This window comes from Rhipicephalus sanguineus, chromosome 3, assembly GCF_013339695.2.
Source record: "Rhipicephalus sanguineus isolate Rsan-2018 chromosome 3, BIME_Rsan_1.4, whole genome shotgun sequence".
Classification (NCBI taxonomy): Eukaryota; Metazoa; Arthropoda; class Arachnida; order Ixodida; family Ixodidae; genus Rhipicephalus; species Rhipicephalus sanguineus.
Genome location: NC_051178.1, coordinates 100,544,956 through 100,557,184, shown reverse-complemented (window position 1 = coordinate 100,557,184; position 12,229 = coordinate 100,544,956). Strand labels below are relative to the sequence as shown.

General features: G+C 42.9%; 1 protein-coding gene and 1 non-coding gene across 2 annotated transcripts; one reads left to right on the top strand and one right to left on the bottom strand.

The window, feature by feature from the left end:
• Window positions 1-474: 474 nt before the first annotated feature.
• Trnal-caa (transfer RNA leucine (anticodon CAA)) lies at window positions 475-590 on the bottom strand. Its single transcript has 2 exons — window positions 553-590; window positions 475-520 (listed from the first exon to the last, which is right to left on the bottom strand). It is a non-coding gene; the product is annotated as a tRNA-Leu (tRNA).
• A 2,697-nt stretch (window positions 591-3,287) lies between these two features.
• Window positions 3,288-10,531, top strand: LOC119385701 (dual specificity tyrosine-phosphorylation-regulated kinase 4-like). The gene is made up of 4 exons (XM_037653094.2): window positions 3,288-3,433; window positions 4,545-4,683; window positions 5,284-5,406; window positions 10,490-10,531. Exons 1-4 carry the CDS (start codon window positions 3,378-3,380, stop codon window positions 10,529-10,531), a joined length of 360 nt encoding a protein of 119 aa, XP_037509022.2. The 5' UTR covers window positions 3,288-3,377.
• The last annotated feature ends 1,698 nt before the right edge of the window (window positions 10,532-12,229 follow it).

Here is a 12,229-nt window from a genome sequence, read left to right as displayed (position 1 = left end):
AACCGCGGACGCGCGTCTGGTTCACTTCCCTGCCCATCATTCCTTTCCTTCCTGCTCCTTTGAATTTAGCGGGCACCTGCAGTAAGCAGAAAAACAGTCATACCTTTAGAAATTGTGTAATCGGGCGATTTGCAAACCGATCTACAACTCTCTAATTGTAATTTTAGACTAGCTGCATCTAATACTCAGCAAGATGCATTTGGTCGCGTCGTTGTAAATAAGTGCGTCGGGACATTTTTATACTCTGGCTAATGTTAGCTGGGTGTTACGTAACTATAGGTGAATAGAATAATTATCATATCCCAGTAATATATATTTATATAGTCACACATACACATATTACTGCACACAACGTGATCCGAACCTTTCACCTTTGAAACTAAAGCAACGTGTTGTTCTAACCTAAAAAAATATCACGGTTTGTTAAATCACTACTGATATTAAATATTTAAAAAAAAAAGTAAGAAAAAGTTCTGTCAGAAGTGGGATTCGAACCCACGCCCACATTCGTGGACCAGAATTCCCATGCCCTTATCAAGGGTAAGGCAGTGCCTTGAGTCTGGCGCCTTAGACCACTCGGCCATCCTGACTGCTGATCGGCAGCGCTCTAACGAGCGCCGAATTAAGTGCGTTTTTTCATGTACATATTTGTTTTGCTTTTTTTTTTGCTTAGTTCGTTTAATCTAGCCTTCAGTGGCTATGGCAATAAGTCAGTTGCAGTTGCATTCCTGACGTGATGGGCTTTATTTCGAAGCCTCGTAACGTGAAGGCGCTTCAGCTGACAAGGTGTAGGGTTCAGCGTTGACATGCAGACACCTGCCGAAAAATTATGGTCCCTGTGAAAAATAAAAGTAAGTCGGGTACACATCGTTGCATGTTGCCCGTACAATCTGGGACACGGACGTATGTGGCCACTAGTGAGCCGCTAAAGGGTCAGGATAAAATAATATCGTGAAAAAAATATAAGTGCGTTCAAATGTCTGGAAAGCAGAATAAATGCTGAACCCGCGAATTTGGCTGCGCCAAAGAATGCCCCGTTGTGTCGAAATTAACTTCGTCCACTTGAACAAAAGAGGCCTCGTGGCGCCATCTCCAGGGATTTATCTAAAACAATCCTTCGCGCGGCCATTTTGAAATTATTATTTGCCGAGACTGAAGTTCACTGTACTGAGAGCTGCTGCAGTTTTTCCACTTCTCAAATCAGTCGCACATTTCGAAAGTAATTATCGTTAATTGCGTAGTTATTAAGAAAAGTGTTTATATCAGAAAACATAGTTTTGGTTGCTTGGTTCCACTGTGAGCCATGCTGCGGCTGAATTTAATAATATAATAATAATAATAATAATAATAATAATAATAAAAATAATATTAATAATAATAATAATAATAATAGTAATAAAGAACATAAAATGGCAGAGGTTACAAGATATTATTATTATTATTATTATTATAAATGATTGATTGATTGATTGATTGATTGATTGATTGATTGATTGATATTAATCCTCCCTGTAGGTGCTGGGGTCGTGTGTATAAATCCCTGTCACATACAGCACATTTCTCATATAAAGGGACACCCTTGAAACTTTTTTAAAAGCACATATTAATAATTTTTGGTGTTCAGCACTTCGAATGTGGGGCCTATAAGGACAGCCACTTTTTACAAAAAAGGGGAGGATTCTGAAAAAATATGAACACATTGCACCTTGTGTAACATTAGCAATTGAAGTCCAGATCAGTTCATAAATGAATAATGCTGTTCTTTCTGAACGTTCGACAATATTTCATTAACAATGTATTATGTCATTTTAGCCTTGTTCACGTGGTCGTTAAAAATGTAAAGATTTTTTGGAGTCTGGTGATTTCACAACTTAATTATGTTTCATTTTTGACAAATTTTGTGCTCTCGAATTTTCTGCTTGCAGTTTCTTCTTTGCAGTTTGTAATGTGCTGTAGCATTTATGTGTGTATACACTGTTCACTATTCCCATATAGACTACAGAGAATTATATGTCGTGTAAATAAACGGAGTCTTTTTATACGTAGCACCACACACACACACACACACACACACACACACACACACACATATATATATATATATATATATATATATATATATATATATATATATATATACTATATATATATATATATATATATATATATATATATATATATATATATATATATATGTTTTCTCACCTCATACACCTTCACACGCAGTGATGAACTGGAGGCATGACAATGGGTTTTGTATACAATCGCTGTGTATAGAAACATAGGTTTAGAGAAAGGTGTGGTTTGTAAATGAATATATCGCTGTGAAATGTGAAAGGTTAAGTGAACAAAGTGATGTTGACATCTTCAGCAGAATTCATTTATTTATTTAAGGCATCAGCCTATGCCTTATCCGCATAAGAATAGCTTCTTAATTGCCATACAAAAATGTGGTGTGAGAGTGTGTGGAACTGAGGAACCTCTGAGGGATACAGCATTATTTGTACAAGTTCTCAGTGCGAAATGGTGATGGTGTGCTGCTTCTTTTTGTGCCACTTTGCGAGCCCATGGCAAGCCAGATATCTCAATGTAATTAAAAATTTAATTTTACTTGATTTCCTTATTTAATTATTACCTGTAATAAATAAAGAAATATCCTTACATCTATTTACAATACGTGAAAATAAGCAACAATGCTTCGAGAAAACGTGAAAAAATAAAAATTAATTGTTATTAAATATTAGGTAATACACAAAGGAAGTGAGATATTAATGAAAACACAATTACTGAGACTTGCAGTATGATGTCGCATAATTCACATACACTGCAACTAGTACGCTATATACTTTAAAAAAATGCATATATACATGTCAATATATGCCTTTATGTGTGATATATGTCATTTACATCGTTTGCAGTTTGATTATGTCATCATTAGATTTATGGGCTCGCAATTATGTTGTTCTTAAATAGCTTAATGTCTAAGGATCTCTGTAGCACTCCTGCCGTTTACGCATATATAAGGTGTCCTGTTGGCCATGATTTCCTTACAGGCCAAGTAGACATATGTTCAAAGCTTAACAAGATATGTTGCTGGGCTAGTTGGTTCATAATCTTCAAAATTGGATAGCGCGAAATCGACCAGGACTACAAAGGAACACAAATGCACAGGCGCCTGTCCTGTGCATCTGTGTTCCTTCGTAGTCCTGGTCAATTTCGTGCTATCCGATTTTGAACAATATGTTCACAGAGCAAGTAGACATGGTTATGCAATATTGCAAATTGCTTTCAGGTTTCACCGACAGGCCCTCATTGAGGTGAAGATATTAGACCACTTGAAGAAGAAGGACAAGGACCGGTATCACAATGTCATACACATGTATGACTATTTCTACTTTAGGAACCACTTATGCATCACGTTTGAGCTTATGGGGTGAGTGACCTTTCTCACAACACAGCTTTACACGCTTCTTGTTTACGTTAAGCAACGACTGGATTATGTCCTTATGACTAAATTGCATCAAGCTGCTAGGCACAGTGGTCATTTACAGTTGGTGACAACTAAAGAGCCACAAGATACGTTCCGCCTATGTCAGCAAGAGCCTGAGAGTACAGTGGCATGAGTACTGCTGTCCAACTCAAAGAGAATTTGAATAGATTTGCTATGCCTTAACCGTATACATTAGCTGATTTCTGAGACATCAAGTGCTTTTGTGTGCTGTAAAATCAGTTCTGCGGAATCCCGCAATGTGGCGGAAGGGTAGGAAATTGACAACCACCCGCCTGTAGCATGAAGCCACAAGGAAATCTATACGGATTTCCCAGAAAGAAAGCTTCATGGTTGCAGAAAAATTCGTCCTTGTCCGGGGATCGAACCTGGGACCAACGCCTTTCCGGGGTGGTCGCTCTGCCAATTGAGCTAACCAGCAGGCTAGCAATAGGCAGCGCAAATGCGAATTTATCGAATTAATCATCATTTTGTGTACTATTTAGTCTGGTCAGTTTTGCTGCACATATCTACCTTTTGCATGTAGTATGCAACTTTAACATCCTGGTACATTTTATAGGACAGCAGGTGCAACACGGTTTTGTGCGATGGCAGCCATTTAGTTTTTAGTTGTGCTTGTCAATTAGCAATTCTGGAAGTGAAACGAAATTTTACTGCCAGTAATTTTATTCAGTATGTGTTGAAAAGCATAAACCTGTGTAATTCTGTTCACCATATTTTGTTCACTGAATTGCGTATATACATAGATACAGTATATTATAAAAACAATCGCACACACTACAGGTTTTCCAAATTGAAGAATACACAGAAAATGCTCATTGTGGTTTCATCGATGCATGAACCGAAAGATGAGCGCACAGAATAGCTACCACTCAAAAAAGCATGCGTCGACAGTGGATGGAGCCATTTAAACCATTTAAAGCTTGCAAGAAGTGCACCCTTTCTAAAGGGTTCACTCAATCGCAATTCAAGAAGACCGAAGCAATGCACTGTACTATATGATAGTGCATGGTGCTTTGAAATCTTGATTGGGCAGAATGAACCTCTACGAGCTCGTCAAGAACAACAGCTACCAGGGCTTCAGCCTGAATCTCATCAGGAGTTTTGCCTACTCGCTCGTGCAATGCCTACGGCTCCTCCACCGGGAGAAGATTATACACTGTGATCTCAAGCCTGTAAGTGGACACAGAGCGGCACTCATACCATAATGCACACCCTTCATAAGTGTCAATTAAGTGGCTTTGATTCTTGAACGGTACATATAGTGCAGCAAAAGCTACAGGTCATGTCAGCCAATCAGGAAGAGAAGCAGATAACGGCTTCACCACTCTACCACTCTGACTGCTCTCAATTTAATTCTGACTGAATGAAAGCATCATGGAAGCATTAGTAGAACATTTCTGCATGCATCTTCAGGACAAATGGCTCATTGTTTCGTTACCGTTGAACGAAACATGGGAAATCGATTGAAGGGCCCAATTTTGTTAGACACAGTCATATGAAAACAACATATAATGAAGCTAAGGAGAGCTAGAATCGAGGGTGTTCTTTGTTTTTATTTGAAGTGAAATAATATGATATAAACAAAAACTGCAAGCTTATGACACTGTAACTTGCCAGATGTGAAGCCCAAACCCACAACCTTCGCATATTACACGGGCTGTCATACGAGCTCTGACCTCTTGCATGAATCGGTGAGATGGAGTACAGTTAGGTTATTGCGTGTGCTGCCCACAGTGAAACGATGCTCTGTTCTTCTGACATTGCTTACACAGGAAAATATTCTCCTCAAGCAAAGGGGCAGCAGCGCCATCAAGGTGATAGACTTTGGCAGCTCCTGCTTCGTACACCAAAGGGTCTACACATACATCCAGTCCCGGTTCTACCGCTCGCCAGAGGTGAGGCCTACTGAATTCATATTCGTGTCCACATGACTATGCTTTACCACAGCATAGGATTTTTAAAGAAAGCTGATCTCTTTTTTGGTATCATGCTTTGACAGTGAGCTCTACTTTCTTCCAGGGCCGTACCCAGGAATTTTTTTCAGGGGGTTTTTGTGTGCTGAACGGCTAACTTTGGCAAATGGTGGTCACTGTGAAGGCGTGAAATTATTTTAGTGTCCCCCAAAAAGTCAAAGCATGAAAAAATTTCGGGGGGTGTCAGAACCCCCTGAACCTCCCCTTAGTTACGGCCCTGGCACCTTCGCTTGGTCAAAGATGGGCCGATCACTGGGCAGTGCATAACCAGCTGAGGTGCAGAAAGCTTGCAGTGCTTTCGATCCTTGAGGCTGTAAGAAAACCACGTTAGGGGCGGGGGATGTTCAGAATATTGACTGGGAAGAAAAAGAAGTTGGCTTTCGCCTTTCAGTCGTCCCAGGTGAATGCCAAAGGGACCCTGTGAGTTTTTTGGTATTGACTAGCACAAATCTAAGGCCATTCGAATGAAACAGCGGTTCTTTTATAACAGTCTTTCTTTCAATGTGTCTGAATGAACAATGGACAACAGCATTCTTGGAAGACTTAACGGGTAGTCTGTGGATCATTGAAGAGCTTGTCTTCTGTAATAGAAACCTATTTGTCGAGTATTTCTGCTCCTTGTGTGTTCGTGTCTGATTTGAACGAACATATTTTCGTGCTTGCCTTAACTAGTCTTTTTTAAGCGAGCGTCAAACTTCTTCATTTCATGTCATCCGATCAGTGCCAATCGAAACATAAATGCTCCAGGGCCAGTTCAACGACAGTACTTATATGCATCCCCCCATCCCCCCTAGAAATCTTTCACTATAATGTCACAGAAGAGCTGACCGTTAAAACCGCATTTATCCTCCCATAACATCGAGCATGCCTTCACTGGAAGACAGGAAGTATCCAGGAAATGATCGGCGCAGCCACATTTGATTACTGCTGGCAGCAAAGCATTCCTTGTTATCTTTATTATACGCAATGAACACACGTCTCGATTTTATAGAGGGTTTCACTGTTTACTAACACAGGCCCTGGACCGCTTCCGGTTTCCTGCGCTGGCGTAGGCTATACTCGCGGACAACTTTTCTTGGCAATGAAGCGAAGGCTACAGAGCCACAATGCACTTATCCTACCGCTAATGAATGTAGTCCCACAGTTGCGTTCGTATTTTCTGCGTGAGATGTATGAAACACTCCTTCATTTTCTACATGTAGTTTTTTGAGCCGTAACGCAGCGCACACAAGCGCAATATTTGAATTTCTTTTACTTTATACGTTGTCACTTTTCGATTTTGCATGCGTGAAAAAGTCGCGCCTTTTACCCGTACCTTAGACGCTGAGTAGCGTTTGTGTCGAAATGCAACGCTAGCCATCACATTCCACGGCGTTACGAGACGCCCGCCAAACCGGACTACTTCGCGTAGCAGTACATGTGCAGACGCTCCGCCCCCGTAGCTTTCCCTTCGTTGCCAAGAAAAGTTGTCCGCGAGTATAGCAGGATTGGCGGGGAACAAAAGCCTTGGCGATTGGCCTGTAGAGTTTCATCACTTTTCTCCCTGTGTCTAGCAAAATATTTGAATTAAATATTCTTCTAAGCTACACACAACAGTAAAAGAGTTAGCCTTTAACTATAAGCGCCTTTCTTTTATGTGAAACTGGAGAAAGAGTATTCCCTTACTCTGAGAAATCTTAAAAAAACGCTTTACGCTTCGGTGTTGCAGAATAATAAATGAGGTGACCGGAAGTTTCTTGGGTACACCACGTGCTCCTGCTATCGCAATCTTGAAACCGTCTATATACGACGCCATTGCGAGCTATATTCCTGCAAGCGAGCGCTTTGAGCCGCTTGATGCCTAAGTTGCGTCACACGGCAATAACTTACTGATAAAAGACAGAATGCGCCTTTATTTATCTGGCAATGAAAAAAAGTTTCACGTTTGAGAAAGAAGTCTGCGCAATCGCACTGTAGTTCATTTTAAGTAACATATGTGGAGCCCCGTTTGTATTGTGCAAGCGGAAGCAAATCAGCAGCGGTTAGTAGGTCGTGTTCAGGGACGCTTGTTTCAAAACTCGGTGAAAGATGCATCGGGTGAGCTATTCAAAACAGAGGCCCGCTTTGTGTAACCTGGGTCCGCTTACTGCTCTCTGATCGTAGAATATCTTGTACTCTGGGTCGTTCATATTTCTTAACAGTGTACCTGTTTCCTTCATTTGTGGCGTCCGTCCTCATCCGCGAAAGCCATCTTTTTCTTCTCAGTCAATGTATTGGGGAGCCTACATGACCGGCCGTTCATGTAGGCCCCCTAGGTGTATTTATCCTGTCCCGCCACCCTCCCAAAGCTTTGTGCACCTAGCGTGCTTTCGCATTGCCTCCAGCATCGGAGGCGCCTCCTATGGCTTTGCACTGCCTCCGTGATCAGCCCACCTTTGACCAAGCTACGATGCCATGTGATGACGATGTAGGCATATGCCACAGGAGCGAAGGAAATAGATCCCCGCCACCCTCCCAAAGCTTTGTGCACCTAGCGTGCTTTCGCATTGCCTCCAGCATCGGAGGCGCCTCCTATGGCTTTGCACTGCCTCCGTGATCAGCCCACCTTTGACCAAGCTACGATGCCATGTGATGACGATGTAGGCATATGCCACAGGAGCGAAGGAAATAGATGGCTGAACCAGAATCGACGTCAGCAAGGAACACGAGCCGTGGCTTCACGTGCCATTGCGAAGCGCCGTCTTTACTTTCTTCTCTTGAGGTTGCGCACTCTTCGCTTTCGTTCGCCGCCCAAAAGAGGGCGCTACAACGGCATTATGTGGCGTACGTCGTATAATGCAATTCCGTGAGTGACGTCATGCCAGAATTCGTGACTTCACGATGATGTCACAAATTCTTGCGATCTGTGACGTCATGATAACGTCATATGGTGATGTCATCACGTGATAATTATTTTTTGTACCACCCGTCCCCGACGCCGCAGGACGCGACATGCCGCCGACGACGCGGGCCCTGTTTCACGTCACGAAGTTTCACGTCAACGTGAAACTTCGTGCTCAGTGAGTCATGTGCGGCTTTCGCCTTAATAAACCCTTGCATGCTACCTACGGCATCAAGTCTGTCGGGACGAAACCCTCGCTATGAAAGTACGAAAGAAGGGGATTGTCCGAGCGGCCCGCTTTCTGTATTGTACGCAGCCAGTGAATCCGACAGACAATTAGGCCAACGATAATGTAGAATACATTAAATTGTGATTTCTTAATTGTAGTATAATGATTCTCACTTAAATCGAAAAAAATTAAAGGCAACGAAAAATGAACCATTCCGTCGGTGGGATTCGAGCTCGTAACCTTCGAACACCCTCTAGCAAAAAAGAGTGTTCCACACTCGCCGCCTGGGCTACGAGTGGCGCTGGATAACACTTCCAGGTATAAAGCGCAGATAAATATCCTACAAGAAAGTGGACGAGGGAGCGCCCTCCGTGATAGCTCAAACGATGCATCGGACGCGTAATTCGAAAGTTGCGGGTTCGTATACCTACGACGGAATGGGGGATCTTTGGTCTATTTTAATTCCTTTCATTTTAAGTGAGAATTGCTACACTACAGTTAACAAACCGCAAAATAATGTTTAGTATGCATTCCTTGGCTTAAGTGTCTGTCCGTTTCGTTAGTTGTGCATAATAGGTGGAACGGCTCACACTTAGACATTGACGGAATAATAAGAATTTGCATAGAGAAAGAACTAGAAGACCAGTGGGAGGCTTTGCTGGTGACGCAAGACCCTGACAACCAGCTACGATTGGTGAACAGGGCTCGGGCGGCGTCAGCGAGCCATGGCTACCTGGACTGAGGAGGCCACCCACCTTAGGGCTCAAGTACCAAGAGCCTGGTCAAAAATAAAGTTCATTTATCTCTCTGTTGTTGAGCGAGTTGGTGAGCACATAACATGTTGATTTTTGAGCTAAGAAAGACGAACACATGAGAGAAGACAGGTCCTGTCTTCTCGCATGTGTTCGTTTTTCTTCGCCCAAAAATCAAGACGTAATTGACGGAGTAAGCCAGACGACACAAACGCTTGCATCGTCTTGCTTACTCTGTCCCTAAGTGTGTGCTTTTCCGCTTGTATTCCAAGCTGCGCAGTACGTGAATCGCGAACGCGTACACTATAAAAAAAAAAAAAAAAACTGTGCGAGTTTCACTCCTTTCGGTGAGTCCTGACTTGCCACGTATATGACTCTCCTTAAAGAGACACGTTTACTCTTTTGTCAGTCAAACGACTCTCCGACGAGAGTATAATGATCTACAAAGAGAGGTGACGTGTCTCTTTAAAGAGATTCATATACGTGGCAAGTCAGGACTCTCAGAAAAGAGTCAAAGAACTCTTTTTTTTCTTAGAGTGTAGTGCGTTTTGCTCAGTGAGGAAAATCGACTTTCTGCTGGTTTTGGAGAGCACTCATAGCTTGAAAGATGGATGCTTAGTACACCAGGCATTGAATAAGCACGTGGGGCAGCTTCAGCAGCAAGGCCGCCAAAAGAGGTACCGGAAAAACAATTTAAAATGTTTTTAAAGCAAGCAGAAAATGCAGTGCGGCTTGAAGCCGCAAGCGTTTTGCTCGAAGCGCAACTCACTTTGCGTTCGTTTTTTTCTCCTTTCCCTACAAGCACTCAACTCAGCGCGAAATGCTTCGAGGCGTTTTAAAAGCTCGATGGCCTGGTAGCGGCACAGCGCCTGAGTCAAAGCGAGCATGCATCGTCCCGTAAGCCGAATTTCTTGCAGAGACCGCTGACGCGGGGCGCCAAATCGCCTCAGTCGTAAACACAGCTGAAAATGCGAGGAAGCGTTCGGCGTTCTCCGTCCCTCAATAGCGCTGAGTGGGTAGGGCTCAACTTACTGGGAAGAAGTTTAAGAGCGAGAAGAAATAAAAAGGTGGTTAGTGTAAGCGAACATTCCGCATCGCGGCGAAAGTAACGTTTTAGAAAAAAAGAGATTGCGCACACTTTTCTCGAACATTTGCTAATTTTAGACTGGCTACGGAGGGGGTGCGAGGACGCTGACGCTGACATAGACTATTAAGAGATAGAGTGTTGCTAAGGCTATCAATAATTTCACTCTAGACAGAGAATAAGGTGGCCTAATAAAGCATTCGCGAGCACATTGCCACGACGTAAAGCTAGTAACATAACAAATCGCGTATTTCTCTCGCCGTCTTTTTCATCGCGCTAGTGACAATGAAACGCAAGAAAGAGATTACATAGCGTAACCTATTCCGCAAGGTATAACTTGAGCGCGCTATATCTCATCGGCATGCTCATGCGGCTACAAAATAATGTTTGGGCCCAAAACTGTAGGTGCCAGGTAAACTCATAACGGAGAAAATGAATATACAACAGAATGTGTTAGTTAGCCTTAACCTCGTTGTATTTAAATTGTCTATGATTGTACCATCTTTTCAGGGAGCACATTATGCGGCTACCTTAAAAAAATACTCACATGGTCACTTATGCAATCTGATGAAACGACTTGATGGCAAATGCCATCTTCATTTTCTTCTCAGTCGATGCATTGATCCTGCCCCGCCACCCTTCCAAAGCTTTCTGCGTCTAACGTGGTTTTGCACTGCCTCCAAGATCGGAGGAACCTCACCTGGTTTAGCATTGCTTCCGTGATCGGTCCACCTATGAACAAGACATGATGTCATGCGATGAAGTCATCATGACGTCACCATGACGTCATACTCACGTAATAAATTTTGGCGACATGTGACGCCATCGTGACGGGATATGTTGGCGTGATCACGTGATGATGATTTTTTGCATCCCTCGTCCCCGACGCCGCGGAACGCTGACGGTCAAATTACGCGTTTGATGAGGCATTTAAGGCTTTCTCCTCAATATCGGGTTTACGTATTTTCTCGTCATAGACGCTAAACAAAAGAAACGCGCCTGTGCTAGAGTGTACTAGAATATTCTAGTACACTCTACCTGTGCTGCATCAGAAGAACAGCCATCAACTATCGATAGCACATACTGAAATTTACACTTCTCCTTTAGTCGCTCGGTGGCGAGTTCAGCGAGATAACTGTGGGAGGCTCACCAGAAAAAAGTGTCTCAAGGCAGTGCTTTTGTGACGCCACTCAAAGCAAAGCTTTTTAACTAGTTGTGTATGCGAATTGAAGCGAACTGGAAAAAAAAAATTCGGCACATCCCACGTACCCTGGGAATCGATGTTATGCGAAGCATGCGCGGGATTGTGACTGTGGCATAATTTTTCATGTTGAGCGAAACGTTACGGAATGACGCTAGAGAAATGTGGAAGTGGTATAAACACACTCATATGCTGAAGAGTCGCATATGTTTTATATAATCAGTTGTTTACAGTTGCGTAAAGGTGCCAACAGCCACATTGGTGTTACCATCACCAGACGTGGTAAGCTGATATGTAGTGCTTATATTCTTCAATACTGGATAGCGCGAATCCGAACAGCACAAAGAATAAACACAAATTCACAGGACAGGCGTTACTCGCAACTAAGCTTCATTCAGCAAAGTTCCCCTGGATATACACAAAGCCGAGTGGCACACGCAGGCGCACTGCACGTACGGTACAGTCACAGTTGCAGTTGTTACAGTTGCGTTACAGTTGTTATGCTTATACTTACCTGTTATGATGGGAACGCAAGCACGTTTCATGAACCCGTGTGTATGTGTAGAAGGGGTTCTTGAAAGTTCTTGAACAACGTCATTATCAATCGCGATCAGTGGCC